A 15,333-nucleotide genomic window follows, 5' to 3' on the forward strand; every position below is an offset into this window, starting at 1 on the left:
CAATGTTTCCTCTAAACTGCACAGTTACAGAGGTTCGACTGACATCAATTGGCAAGGGAGCAGGAAAACCATGGGAAATAGGGCGCTATGAGAGGACCGAGAAGATGAGTTGTTATGAATTGAATAAATTCTTCATTTTTACTTTGTGGACACAGCTCTGGAGCCCTGAGGCAGGCCTTTGCCTGGCCTACCTTGGCAACTGGCAGCCTCATCGATCCTTTTTGTATCATCAGGCCATCCTTGCAATCCAGCCCACACAGAACCGAAACGAGGAGGGTGGGCAGTGGTGCTGGTGGCAATTTAAAAATGCTGGATTCACTGACCACTGAATTCTCCAGACTCTGTGCATCTAAGCTGAGAACAAAACGCAGGCTGATTCAAGCCTGTTCATTACCACACAGATGCTCCTTTAACTGCTGAGGTACTTCCACCGTTTTCTACTTTTATCTGAGATCATGTTGCTCACTGACCAAAGAATGTGTTGTGATTTAAAAAGAAAATCATTAACAGCAAACAAAATGATACGCAATGTGGTACAATTATATGCTTCTTTTAACATTCACATTCACACACTTTAATATCATGAAAATTTATTCAGACATGGCTTGTGTATTTAATGTACAACTTTTACAGAATGCTTTCTTACAACATCTGTTTCCAAACAGTTGAATATCAAGATACGGTAACAAATCGCCAAAGACATTTTAAATAGAAATCTCTATTTACAACATTAACATCAAGAGGCAAATAAATCAGTAAAAGCAATATCTGCTAACAACCTTAATCTTTTTTGTGTTTTTGTGTTTTTTTTTAAAACAAATTTTCTATCATACCTTGCTTTGCATGAAATGTAACATTGGGATACAAATAGCAATATTAGATATCTTTAGACGGAGCTAAATTAAATCTGCACTACTCATCAATACTGTAGGTCTCCTTGAGTTGGCCTTTCAAATATTGCTTTTACAGCATGATAAATTTATCAATTTCATAAGGTTTTTTTTTACAGGTGTCTACCACCAATAAAAAACTCGATAAAGAAAATTAAACAAAAGTTAGGTTGAGGCTGAAAGAAAAAAAAGAAAAAAAAGTGACTCATAATAATACCTGCATTGAATTATTCCTTATTTAAATAATAAATAGTTTTCTCCAATGGGTAAACCTATACATTAACTATATCAATGGAAAATTTGGTGTTACGAGTAAGTAAAGAGTTTGAATATGCATGATCTGATTTCTATAGTAGTATGCAATCTCAGCGAAAAAAAAAATCAAAACTCAATTTTCTACTCATATTTTAACTAAAATTCCCAAACCTCTAAAAGCACCTAGTTCAGTTCGGACATATAGTATTATACAGGAATTCAAAACAATCATTTCCTGGATTAAAAACATAATTCCGATTCATTCATAGTGCTGTGAACTTGTGTTGTGAAGCATTATTAGGTAAAATGGTCATTTAAGCCAGGGAAATGGTGGTGGAAGCTAATAAGAAACTTTCTGGAGATTGGCAACAGAAATGCAGTTCAGCCCTCTGAACTTCCAATATCAGTTAAGGACATCAGTAAGGTCAGTATTCAGACTCACAGAATGATGTCAATTTGCAGGCAAAGGTATTCACGTTTCGGAATGAAGTCCGAATTGTATAAAATTTTCATCAAAATAATAGTGCTAGACCCATGAGGTACATTTTCTCCCCTTTTCTTGAAGGTATGACTCCACAATGAACTGTTCTGCAGGCACTGGATATTTCAGGTACCTGATCAAAATAGCCATTACCCATCCAGAATCCTGGACTGAATGTATCATTAAGCTATTTTATTACAGACGGCTTCTAACCGACCTAGCCCTGTATTCCACGTGTCAGTTCATACACAAACTCCAGCAGGTTCGGGTGAGAGATTCCTCGGTGAGTTTCTCATCCCCAACCCAGAGTCATTGAGAACAACTGTAGTGCCTTTCTTCCCTACAGCCTATTACCATTGTCATATCAGTACAAAATTGAGATTTAAAGCTGGAGCCATTCTCGCTTGCATGATTCAGTTACTATCTAGATATCCTAAGATATCAGGATATAAATCCCTGAGATATCAGAGATTCAAAATACTGCTAACTTCTGTAGTGAGGTTAACTCTACATCACATGAGCAAGTCAAAACACCATTTTACTAGAAGGAAAACAGGCATTTTCCAATCTTGAAAGCTCTAACAGGAGTTGATGCACTGATAATTTGTAAATATTATTCACCTTAAGAAAAGGGGGATTGAATTGAGGCATTCAACAGTTAAGTCAAGTTTGCATCCTTTATAAATATCTCTATACAAAAACTCTTCATCAGAACTTGCTATCACTTTATTTTTAAAGTCAGCTTGTAGTAAATTCTGTAAAACCTTAAAAATCAAACACCAGCATATTGTACTGTTTCTAAAAAAAAGCCTGTTTTTTTCTTTAAGTCATGTAAAAACGAACTTATTTTAGTAACTTGGGAACTCTAAGCAATGTCCTTCTCTATTGGGATGACGCTTGTGATTTATCCCTCGCCATACACCATGAATCAGCACAATAAAACAAAATCTGGAATCAGACCAATAGCTTTGCAAGTTACCTTTTTGTTCAAAATTAACTACTCATATTGCTCATGGTACCAAGTCAACAGCTGTAAATGGATATTCTTTTCCAGTGAGGAATGTACATACATCAATCTGCGGTTTGAGATCTGAACATTTTTATGCAGGAGTAAATCCTGCTAAATTGCCATTATATTCAGGATTTTGGTATACATGTTATAGAGATCAGCCAAATCATCATGCCTAAATTTAAATCGGGGAAAGCAAAGCCAAGTATAAAATAATAATGAATAACAAAATTTGCACTTTAATAGGTTGTTTTCTTAAGGATAGTCTGTCAAATACAGGTACAGTATTTTTAATGTCCACTTCCTCCTCAGGTTACAGAAAAGTGCAACTGAATACAGATGAAATATAGTATGAAGAACCACATGGAAAACTAAGAATCATTTATCGAAATGCAGCCAATGTCAGATTACTGGGTTATCGCCATAAACCCTTACATTATCAAACCAATTTAGTCAACAGTTTATTTGATTTGACCTCACTCTAAATGCGCAGCAAACCTGAGTCTTTTTAACAGCAAAAGGTTGTAATCGTCAATGTAAATATACCATGATTAATCTTGCAATTCTGAAAATGCTCTCTCTCTCTCTATGAACTACCCATCTATAAATAAGGCAAGTTTGTACTTCCACTCTCAAAGCTCAGCTTTATTACTACAGGATTGAAATGCTATTTCCAAATTGGTGGAAACAGCAGGCACGCAGCCATTTTTCTGTTTTCAACTTGGCCAGGCAGCAGCTGAACTGCAATGCCTCTGTCACATGGATTGCCCAGCTCCATGTATGCATGGCTGGCTTCAGACAGCCAAATTTTATTTTGCGTCATTTGCACACCAGACAGCACTAGTCAATAGCTGTTAAATGCCTGTCCCATGTTCAAAATGCAGCAATAGTAGCCTGCAGTAATTATCTGGACAGCATCAGATAATTTCATAAAAAACCCTAAACAAGTTCAACAGAGTCATAAAGGGATTCTTCTAAAATTAAAAATCAGGTGCTGCTACTTAAACCTTACCTAGTAAAGCCATATTCCTTTCAATTTCCTGAGAGCTGACGCAGTGAGTAACACATCCTAAGAACTCAAAACCTAAATCAAATTTTCACTTTCTTTCTCATAAGATTGGGGAGATGACATTAAAAAACCCAGTAAATGTGGAATGTATATATTGCTGTTAAGAGCAACTATTTTTCTTTTCAATGCAGTTAAGTGATCAATATGATCAGACAAGACATCAGGACATTAGTTGCACAAAAAGTACACATTGCTTCAACTAAAGCAGATTTAACTTAAGATGATGTCCACATAATCTGTCAAGAGCAGCAGTCTTTTTATTCCACTCATCTAGCACTTGCTCCTCCACAAATTCAAGTTACAATAACCAAGTTAACCAAACTTGACATTATCTTTTTCTACCATAGTTCCAGTATCTTAGATACTAATCTTTTTTAAAACAAATTACCAAATTTATAGTAACCTGACCAAACTTGTGTTAGCAGCACAGAAACCTTACAGTCAATTGAATTGTTGCAATAGATTTCAATACCACCTGAACATTTGACTTCAGTCATTAGGGGGAATAGAAGTCTCCATTTAAATTGCTGCATCCTTTTGGGGAAAAATAACTTTCCAGTGGCAGTAACTAATTCTGCATTCAAATTTGAGTCATGATTTTGTGTTATACATTGAGTAAAGTTTTCCTTAAAATACATTAGTAGACGTTTCCAAACTTGAATGATTTGCTGGAGCGATCCACAACATTTGAGTAGAAATAAATAAAAGAAACAAACAGGAATGGTAGTAAAAGAAAAATAATTTGCATTAGCTACAATAAGCATTTAGGAACACAAACTACAAACTGGCTTACATGTGCAAAATTATTCCATTCCCCTGTGAAAAGTACATTGCCTTTAAGCTGCTTTGTCACTCTAACATCTATAGTTTAAAGTTACAAATCACACAACATCAGGTTATAGTCCAACAGGTTTATTTGGAAGCACTAGCTTTCGGACCATTGCTCCACCACTTGATGAAGGAGCAGCGGTCTGAAAGCTAGTGCTTCCAAATAAACCTGTTGGACTATAACTGATGTTGTTTGATTTTTAACTTTGTACACCCCAGTCCAATACTGGCTTCTCGAAATCACATCTATAGTTTAATCTGTTTCTTTCAACTACAGTATAATTTTCATATTCCATACAAACTTTGGAAAAACACACTGCAATCTAGAAAGTCTGTTTTTGTTTAAACAAATCTAAACACACTTTGACATTAGTGGCTCTAATTGGTAATAGAGTTACTTGCAGATTATTTTGAGCAGAATTTTTAAACAGAAAATTGAAAGACATACCTCCCAAAAAAATCAATAGCAGTCAAAATTTAGTTTCACAGTTAAACAAAAATTGTTCATGGAATTAATTGTTATCACTATGACTTGCATGATGTTCAGTACTGTTAATTATTCACCAAGTCATCATAAAAATTACTCATTTAGAATCACACAAAATCATTAGCTTACTCTCAAAATAATTAGGAAGAATATTATTCTTTTGGAGTATAATTATGTAAAGTAAGCTGATGTTTGTGGCAAGACCTCTTAAAACCTGTCATAAATATTGAATCATGTTTCAATGATGCAAATCTGATTCCATCTCCCCATATTTGCAGATGTAATGGAATGCTAAAGTTCCCCTTTACAAGGATCCATATCTCATCAATCACCATAACACAGGCACTAAATCATTACTCAGCAATTTACAGGCAACCCCTCTCTTTCTCTCTCTCACACAGAGGTGAGGGGATGGCCAAGCAGCATTTGATGGGCAATTCTATCTCAAAATAAACAAAACAAACACTAATAGGGAAAAAAATAATTTTACAAACTTCTGATCAGTTACTGTTTGGTCAAGTTAAGCATTGATTTTCATGTAAGATTATGCAGTTGCACTTTTCAGAAACACCTCTTTTTATAGATATATTGATGGGGAGAGGAGGAGGGGAGCAGAAAGAAATACTTTAGAAAGTTAAAAGCTGGATTGGCAGCACAAGATAAAATCTGGGTGATCAACATGGAAAAAAATCTAAAGTCTTTGCACATTTTTACAGAATGGCTCAATTGTCATGGCCCGTTGCAAATAGGACAGACAACTTGAACTGGTGCTAAAAGGCAAGTGTACAGAAATAAGAGTCTATCGAATATTTAGCCTCACCAATGCTGTGCAAAAAAAGAAATCAGAAAGTGTGACCTATAAAAGTGTATATATAATATAGTATTGTATTCATTATTTACAAGATATATTCACAGGAGCCAGCTTTTCAAGAGTTTTATGCTGCAGTACCTTGCTTTGAATCAACAGCACGCACCTTGTATTTACCCCATTTGAAATTCTATCTGCAATATTTTAAAAGTAAAGAAGATTATTGCTTGGCATTGCATATGCAGATTTAAAAAGTTGGACATTGGTCATACAGTTGTGTTCCACTGTAAAATACCAATGGGATATTTAAAGCAAAGATGATTTGGAAAACAAAAACAAGAATTTGCTAATGTGCAGAATTACATACAGTGATCAGGAAACACTGCAGTGATCCTTGACTACGTCAACCCTCTCTAAAGTGCATCAACGAGCACACTGTCCTATGCTGACACTCAGCAGTCACATCTTTTTCCCTCAATTGTCTGTAAAAGTAATGACCACATTATAAGTGACATTTCACAATACTGCCAAAATAAAACATAAAACAAGTCCAGGTACTGTGTTAAAGTAAATGCAAGATTTGGCAAGCAGAAGGTAGCAACCAGGTGACACTAAAGGACAATTAAAAACCAAAGCAAATCCAAAACGATTTGAGTTTTTGACCCAGTGGTGTACTGTTGCCAAGAGTCTTCTTCTTGATAAAACAAACACATCTAATAAAAACAGAGAAACAATTCTCTTTTGTTAAGAAATGTACACCTTAGCAGGCTGGCACAGTGGTTCTAGTTGGGCTGCACCAAACCCCAGCAGCACACAAGGTGGCGCAATTTCCATCTCTGTGCAAGAGTCTTTGCTGTATGTTCTCACAGTGCATTGCTCTCAAAAGCTGCGTGGACCCAAAATAACCCTTTTAGGATTGATGATCAGCCATCCTGAGTTGTCAGCAATATTTCTGTTTTAGAGAAAAGGGAGAAAAGAAATGTAACTGAGACATTGGGGAAGTCTGCAATAGCGTTCATACTAGTTAAAATAAAAAGCATACACAACTGGGTTAATTGACTCACAATTGATTCTGGTGCACAGACTGGAGATGTCAAGACACAATGCAGTTTTGTTTTCATGACAAAACCAGACCCTACCATGTCAAAGATGAGATACTGAGCCCAGCAATCGCCATTTTTCCCCAATAAAATGTTTCTTTCATCTTCCCATTCGTTTTAACACTTAGCAAAAATAAGAGTTGGCAAACATAAGAGATATAATCAAAGGTTTTGCTATGCCCATGTAGTATTCCTATCTTCCATTTCAGCCACTCTTGTAGCTGGCATTGTTAAGTCGTAGAAGCTGGGGTTGTTCTCCTTGAATCAAGTACTGATGAGGAGAAATCTGATTGAGGCGTACACGATTAGGACAGTTTGGATAAGGTGGACAATGAAAAACTGTTCCCATTAGCTCATGGAACAAGGATTAGGAGTCACAAAGTTGAGGTTTTGGGAAAGAGATGAAGGGTGGGGTGCATGAGGAACAACTTCTGCATGCAGATGTGTCAAAATTGACTCCTGTATTTTGCTACATTGAAATGCCCAAAACCTGAGGCATAGATGCAGGATAAAAAGCAGGAAATCATGCACATAGTATATTCATCTGTCACACAAGATTTGGGGCTGAGAGAATCCTGGATTATATATTAGCATAGACAAAGAATTGAGCTGAAAATGTGTTGCTGGAAAAGCGCAGCAGGTCAGGCAGCATCCAAGGAACAGGAGAATCGACGTTTCGGGCATAAGCCCTTCTTCAGGAATGAGGAAAGTGTGTCCAGCAGGCTAAGATAAAAGGTAGGGAGGAGGGACTTGGGGGAGGGGCTTTGGAAATGCGATAGGTGGAGGGAGGTCAAGGTGAGGGTGATAGGCCGGAGTGGGATGGGGGCGGAGAGGTCAGGAAGAAGATTGCAGGTTAGGAAGGCGGTGCTGAGTTCGAGGGATTTGACTGAGACAAGGTGGGGGGGGAGGGGAAATGAGGAAACTGGAGAAATCTGAGTTCATCCCTTGTGGTTGGAGGGTTCCCAGGCAGAAGATGAGGCGCTCTTCCTCCAACCGTCGTGTTACCATGGTCTGGCGATGGAGGAGTCCAAGGACCTGCATATCTTGGTGGAGTGGGAGTGGGAGTTAAAGTGTTGGGCTACGGGGTGGTTGGGTTGGTTGGTCCGGGTGTCCCAGAGGTGTTCTCTGAAATGTTCCGCAAGTAGGCAGCCTGTCTCCCCAATATAGAGGAGGCCACATCGGGTGCAGCGGATGCAATAGATGATGTGTGTGGAGGTGCAGGTGAATTTGTGGCGGATATGGAAGTGTCCCTTGGGGCCTTGGAGGGAAGTAAGGGGGGAGGTGTGGGCGCAAGTTTTGCATTTCTTGCGGTTGCAGGGGAAGGTGCCGGGAGTGGAGGTTGGGTTGGTGGGGGTTGTGGACCTGACGAGGGAGTCACGGAGGGAGTGGTCTTTTCGGAATGCTGATAGGGGAGGGGAGGGAAATATATCACTGATGGTGGGGTCCGTTTGGAGGTGGCGGAAATGACGGCGGATGATACGTTGTACATGGAGGTTGGTGGGGTGGTAGGTGAGGACCAGTGGGGTTCTGTCCTGGTGGCGGTTGGAGGGGCGGGGCTCAAGGGCGGAGGAGCGGGAAGTGGAAGAGATGCGGTGGAGGGCATCGTCGACTACGTCTGGCGGGAAATTGCAGTACTTGAAGAAGGAGGCCATCTGGGTTGTACGGTTTTGGAACTGGTCCTCCTGGGAGCAGATGCGGCGGAGACGAAGGAATTGGGAATATGGGATGGCGTTTTTACAGGGGGCAGGGTGGGAGGAGGTGTAGTCTACGTAGCTGTGGGAGTCGGTCGGTTTATAATAAATGTCCGTGTCGATTCGGTCACCCGAGATAGAAATGGAAAGGTCGAGGCAGGGGAGGGAGGAGTCTGAGACGGTCCAGGTGAATTTGAGGTCGGGGTGGAAGGTGTTGGTAAAGTGGATGAACTGTTCAACCTCCTCGTGGGAGCACGAGGCAGAGCCGATACAGTCATCGATGTAGCGGAGGAAAAGGTGGGGGGTGGTGCCAGTGTAGCTGCGGAAGATGGACTGTTCCACATATCCTACAAAGAGATAGGCATACCTGGGGCCCATGCAGGTGCCCATGGCTACTCCTTTGGTTTGGAGGAAGTGGGAGGATTGGAAAGAGAAGTTGTTCAGGGTGAGGACCAGTTCAGTCAGTCAAAGGAGGGTGTCAGTAGAAGGGTACTGGTTGGTACGGCGGGAAAGGAAGAAGCGGAGGGCTTTAAGTCCTTCGTGATGGGGGTGGAGGTGTACAGGGACTGGATGTCCATGGTGAAGATAAGGCGTTGGGGACCGGGGAAGCGAAAATCATGGAGGAGGTGGAGGGAGTGGGTGGTATCCCGAACGTAGGTGGGGAGTTCTTGGACTAAGGGGGACAGGACTGTGTCGAGGTATGCAGAGATGAGTTCGATGGGGCAGGAGCAGGCTGAGACAATGGGTCGGCCGGGGCAGTCAGGTTTGAGGATTTTGGGCAGGAGGTAGAAACGGGCGGTGCGGGGTTGTGGGACTATGAGGTTGGAGGCGGTGGATGGGAGATCCCCTGAGGTGATGAGGTTCTGGACGGTCTGGGAGATGATGATTTGGTGGTGGGAGGTGGGGTCATGGTCAAGGGGGCAGTAGGAGGAGGTGTCCGCGAGCTGGAGTTTAGCCTCAGCGGTGTAGGATTGGTCAACTAATAGCAGACACTATAAAAGTAAACAAATAATTTTCAGGACAACATTATAAAGATCAGTGTTTGGTTCTTAACTCCTTACAAAGTGTATCAATACAGAGGAAACTCTATTATCTGGCAAGATTGCAAGGTCCCAATGCTCAGCTAAACTATGTTATCCGGCATTCGATTATCCAGAATTTGATTAACCACCTGTGTCATTCGGATAATCGAGGTTCCTCTGTACTTAGATGTGGAGAACAGGTGCAGTACAGCCAAGTTTGATTATGCTACAAAGCTGGATGGGAAAGAATGTTGTATAAAAGACACAGAGAGGCTATGTGGGATATAAAATGGTTAAGAATTCGCAAAATGACAGTGTATAAAATGGGGAAATCTGAAGTTTTTCACTCTGCTATAACAATTGAAGAATTTTATTTTGAAAAGTAGCAGATCCTGGCATTCAGACAGCTGTGTCCATGAGTTAAAGGTTATTGCACGTAGCTGATGTGGAGTTGCAGCCATAATCCGAGTAGCATTGGTCTTATTGAACCTGCAGGCTCGATGGGCCATAGTTTCCTCCTGGTCCTAATTTGTATGTTAGCAAAATGCTAACATGCAAGTACTGTACAGCAAGACAAATTAGGAAGGCAAATGATACAATAGTGTTATCAGAAATTGGTGTGTAGGAATCAAGTAATTTTACTGGAAGTATAAGTGTTGGGTTTTGTTGAGTCCACACAATGTACAATTTACATCTCCCTAATGAAGAAAGTCAATACTTGCCCTAGAGACTTGCAACGAAGTTTCACTAGATAGTTTCTTGGAATGAGAAAACAGTTCTTTAAAGAGAGATTGATTGAAAATGTCTAGGACCTTTGGTGTTTAAAAGAATAAGGGATTGCTTTTTAGAAATGAGATGCAGAGAAACTTGTTCAATCAGAGGGCTGTGAATCTTTGGAAATTGCTATTCCAAAGGGTTATGGATGTTATGACAAAAATCTCATGATATGACTGGAGCCTCAAGTTGCCATGTGACATACACCTGCTCTTAATGCTTATGTAATGTTTTCACATTATAACAATGACCACACTACTGCATTATATATGAAGCACTGGGACTGAGCAAGATTGTCAAGTACTTTACTTATATAGTGCAAGTTCTATCGTTCTTGCTTTAATGAGGAGCCCTACCTGTTCTGGACCCATAGTTGACATCCCTGACACAGACATTGCAGTCATGCTCATTTGTCCTGGCATCTGACCCATAGTGCTGCCAGTAGCATTTACTGGTATGTTGGCATTCATATTCATCAGGCTGTTATATGTGCTGGCATTTGTCTGTTGCCCAAATTGTTGTGGAGACTGTTGTGGAAACGTACTGCAGAAAGACACAGGAGGTCAATTAAATAAACCGACATAATCTTTGACAACCTTAATACAGACAGAATGGACTACGATACAAACTGAACTTAACATAACACAAAGTAGGTTCAGATGAAAAAAGGTGTTTCAAGTTAATTTTTCCAAAATACCAGTCCTCTCTCGTCCCATTGTAACAACTAGGAATTTCTGAGTTAGTTCAACACTTTAGTATTGGCTACTGTTCCAGATTTAGTGCATCTATGTCAAGAAATAATTACTGATATATGTCCTTTATAGCTTGTTAGTTGAGCATTTTTCAAATGTATTGAACTAATTTTACTATAACTGTCAGGATGTACTCAGATTACATGTGGCAACAGTACAACATGGTTTCTGTTTCACAGTGACTCTTAAGCTTCAGAGTACATTTCAAGTGAGGACTGAACCCAACTGAAGGGAAGAAGAGTGAAACACAAAGAAAATCTGCAGTATGAAATTCAAACCAGTCTTAAAGCACGGTCAAATACTCCCTTGAGATATGTGCATTTATTGCTGCCATAAATTTAAATAAAATAGAAGAAAGACACTGCTACTCTCACACATAACATAACTAAACATTTAATATAGTTGCTGAGAGAAAAGTCTTGCAATCATGTACAAATAGAGGCAAGCAGATTCCAGGCAGACAATGTAGATATATTGTATTAAATATTATAAATATGTTCTAAATAGGAGTCATATTGGACTTGAAATGTTAACTCTCATTCTACAAATGCTGCCAGAGTTGCTGAGTTTCTGAAGTACATTTGCTTGCTGAGCTGGAAAGTTTGTTTTCAGACATTTCGTCACCATACTAGGTAACATCAGCATTGAGCCTCTGGTGAAGCACTGGTGATATGGCCCGCTTTTTATTTATGCGTTTAGAGTTCCTTGGGTTGGTATTGCCATTTCCTGTTCTTTTTCTCAGGGGGTGGTAAATGGGATCCAAGTCAATGTGTTTGTTGATAGAGTTCCGGTTGGAATGCCATGCTTCTAGGAATTCTAGGGCATGTCTCGGTTTGGCTTGTTCTAGGATGGGTGTGAAGTCCCAGTCGAAGTGGTGTTCTTCCTCATATGTATGTAAAGATACTAGTGAGAGTGGGTCATGTCTTTTTGTGGCTAGTAGATGTTCATGTATCCTGGTGGCTAGTTTTCTGCCTGTTTGTCCAATGTAATGTTTGTTCCAGTTCGTGCAAGGTATTTTACTGAGTTTCTTTAGTAATTTGTTTTTACTATAAATAATAAATTATCTGGTTGGAACCAACACTGCAGCTATAAGGTTCTCACTGATGTCTCTTTTCAAGGCAGAAAAGATATATGGTTCTCATTGCTCACATGGATGAATTAATAATGGCTCCTTTATAGCATACCTATTTCCGCCCATGCTTCCTGTGGACCATCCCTTCATGTCAGTGGTTGTTTGGTAGACAGTAGCTGCCTGAGGATGCTGCATTATGGAAGCCTGTGAAGGCCCCATTCTTGACATAAGTGCATTATGGGGGCTAGGAGCTCTGCCAAAAGTTGGGTCAGGTTGTTGATTCATCGCTGCACAAGAAGAACAAGGGTTAATCATCAACTACTGAAAGATTAACCACCAAAACTAAATAATGTTAAATTTTCAATATTTACATAAATTTATCAATCCACTATGTAAACGCACCCCCGTGACAAGGATGTATCATTGAAATTCTAAAATGAAATTGGCAGTTTTTCCCTTTTTTCTGAAGCTTTACCCAATCTTGGACTAACTGACTTGGTGGCCCTCCGATATCTTTGCTCACGGGAAAATTCTTTTTGTGTTTGCCTTGATAATGAAAGTTAACGCACTAACTGAATGTGCCCAGGTTGAGATGGTGATCACCACTGAGATGCTTCAGGTTTTCCCATATATCCAAGCAAGCACATCTTACATTGAAAGATTAACAAATATTGATCACTAATGAAGTGCTAGGTAGACTTTTTCTCCCTTGAATATGCTGAAGCTAGCTGCAGTACCTCATCTCATGGTTTGGTGAACTGTATGGCTGAAGGGTCACTGATAGATCTCAGGTCATGTGAAAATAAAAATTACATTGCCCACAATTTACCAAGTAGCTAATTCAAAAATCCCATTCTAGGCATGCCTGAAGCTCTTAGTTGGAGATTAAATGTTACAAAGTTCTTATTTACTGAGACATGGTCAAAAAGGCCAAGATACAAGAATACCAATAGAGAACACGAATTGAGAAAGAGGAGAAAAATGAAGTTAAACTAATCAAACAACTGAAATAATTGTAGAGATGTTAAAGGATTCAAAGTTTGTGCGAAGATTTGTAGCTCGGGTGCTCGTTGCTGTGGTTCTGTTCGCCGAGCAGGAAGTTTTTGTTGCAAACGTTTCGTCCCATGGCTAGGCGACATCATCAATGCTTGGGAGCCTCCTGCGAAGCGCTTCTTTGATGTTTCCTCCGGTGTTTATAGTGGTCTGTCCCTGCCGTTTCCGGTTGTCAGTTTCAGCTGTCCGCTGTAGTGGTTGGTATATTGGGTCCAGGTCGATGTGTTTGTTGATGGAGTTTGTGGATGAATGCCATGCCTCTAGGAATTCCCTGGCTGTTCTCTGTCTGGCTTGCCCTATGATAGTAGTGTTGTCCCAGTTGAATTCATGTTGCTTGTTGTCTGCGTGTGTGGCTACTAAGGATAGCTGGTCGTGTCGTTTCGTGGCTAGTTGATGTTCATGTATGCGGATTGTTAGCTGTCTTCCTGTTTGTCCTATATAGTGTTTTGTGCAGTCCTTGCATGGTATTTTGTACACTACATTAGTTTTGCTCATGTTGGGTATCGGGTCCTTCGTTCTGGTGAGTTGTTGTCTGAGCGTGGCTGTTGGTTTGTGTGCCGTTATGAGTCCTAGGGGTCGCAGTAGTCTGGCTGTCAGTTCAGAGATGCTCCTGATGTATGGTAGTGTGGCTAGTCCTTTTGGTTGTGGTATGTCCTCGTTCCGTGGTCTTTCTCTTAGGCATCTGTTGATGAAGTTGCGCGGGTATCCGTTTTTGGCGAATACCTTGTATAGGTGTTCCTCTTCTTCTTTTTGCAGTTCTGGTGTATTTCAGTGTGTTGTGGCCCTTTTGAATAGTGTCATGATGCAGCTTCGTTTGTGTGTGTTGGGGTGGTTACTTTCATAAAAACGGATAGATAACTAGAGCTGACCTACAAAGAATGAAACCGGAAAGCAACAACACCCCCAGATTCTATGGATTACCTAAAGTACACAAACCAGACATCCCACTCAGACCCATAGTATCACTACCAGGGACACCATCATACAAACTGGCCAAAGAACTACAACAGAAACTGAAACACCTAGTCAGCGGATCCAAACACTCTATACAATCAACACAGGAATTCTTGGACATCATCAGAAATATACACATAGACAAAGAAGAAACCATGATATCATTCGACGTGACGGCACTGTTCACTTCGATTGACAAAACCCTAGACAGAGAAACAATAGCCAACCTACTGGACATACAGAACAGAAAACAGGACGCTGAACCTATCAACAAAGACGGCATACTTAAACTACTGGACTTGTGCCTCACAACACACTTCACATTCAACAACCAGACATACGAACAAATCAACGGAACACCCATGGGATCACCAATCTCGGGACTCATAGCAGAGGCAGTTAAGCAAAGGTTAGAACAAACAGTCCTACCACAAATTCAACCCAAACTCTGGATCAGATATGTTGATGACACGTTTGTAATCATTAAAAACACAGAAATAGAAAAAACACACCGGATCATCAACGCCACACTCACAGGAATCCGATTCACGAGAGAAGAAGAAAAGGATAGCCAACTCCCATTCCTAGACGTGATGGTACAGAGAACACTGAACGGAGAATTCACTACAAGGGTATACAGGAAAGCCACACACACAGACCAAGTCCTAAACTGTGAAAGTAACCACCCCAACACACACAAACGAAGCTGCATCAGGACACTATTCAAAAGGGCCACAACACACTGCAGTACACCAGAACTGCAAAAAGAAGAAGAGGAACACCTATACAAGGTATTCGCCAAAAACGGATACCCGCGCAACTTCATCAACAGATGCCTAAGAGAAAGACCACGGAACGAGGACATACCACAACCAAAAGGACTAGCCACACTACCATACATCAGGAGCATCTCGGAACTGACAGCCAGACTACTGCGACCTCTAGGACTCATAACGGCACACAAACCAACAGCCACGCTCAGACAACAACTCACCAGAACGAAGGACCCGATACCTAACATGAGCAAAACTAATGTAGTGTACAAAATACCATGCAAGGACTGCACAAAACACTATATAGGACAAACA

The 15,333-nt window shown here is 40.4% G+C and overlaps 1 protein-coding gene across 11 annotated transcripts in view; it reads right to left on the reverse strand.

Annotated features, from left to right (window-relative positions):
* Positions 1-546: 546 nt before the first annotated feature.
* Positions 547-15,333, reverse strand: part of LOC122560234 (nuclear receptor coactivator 3-like) — a 264,759-nt gene continuing 249,972 nt past the window's right edge. For all 11 annotated transcript variants that reach the window (XM_087994788.1, XM_087994779.1, XM_087994783.1 and 8 more), the window contains 3 exons: positions 12,351-12,525; positions 10,771-10,957; positions 547-6,779 (listed from right to left, as the gene is read on the reverse strand). In XM_087994788.1, coding sequence (XP_087850914.1) covers positions 6,768-6,779; positions 10,771-10,957; positions 12,351-12,525 — 374 coding nt within the window. In that variant the 3' untranslated portion in view covers positions 547-6,767. The remainder of the gene's footprint in view (positions 6,780-10,770; positions 10,958-12,350; positions 12,526-15,333) is intronic.

The sequence above is a fragment of the Chiloscyllium plagiosum genome, unplaced genomic scaffold (assembly GCF_037043375.1).
Source record: "Chiloscyllium plagiosum isolate Xiang-an unplaced genomic scaffold, Cpla_swu_hap1 HiC_scaffold_15, whole genome shotgun sequence".
Classification (NCBI taxonomy): Eukaryota; Metazoa; Chordata; class Chondrichthyes; order Orectolobiformes; family Hemiscylliidae; genus Chiloscyllium; species Chiloscyllium plagiosum.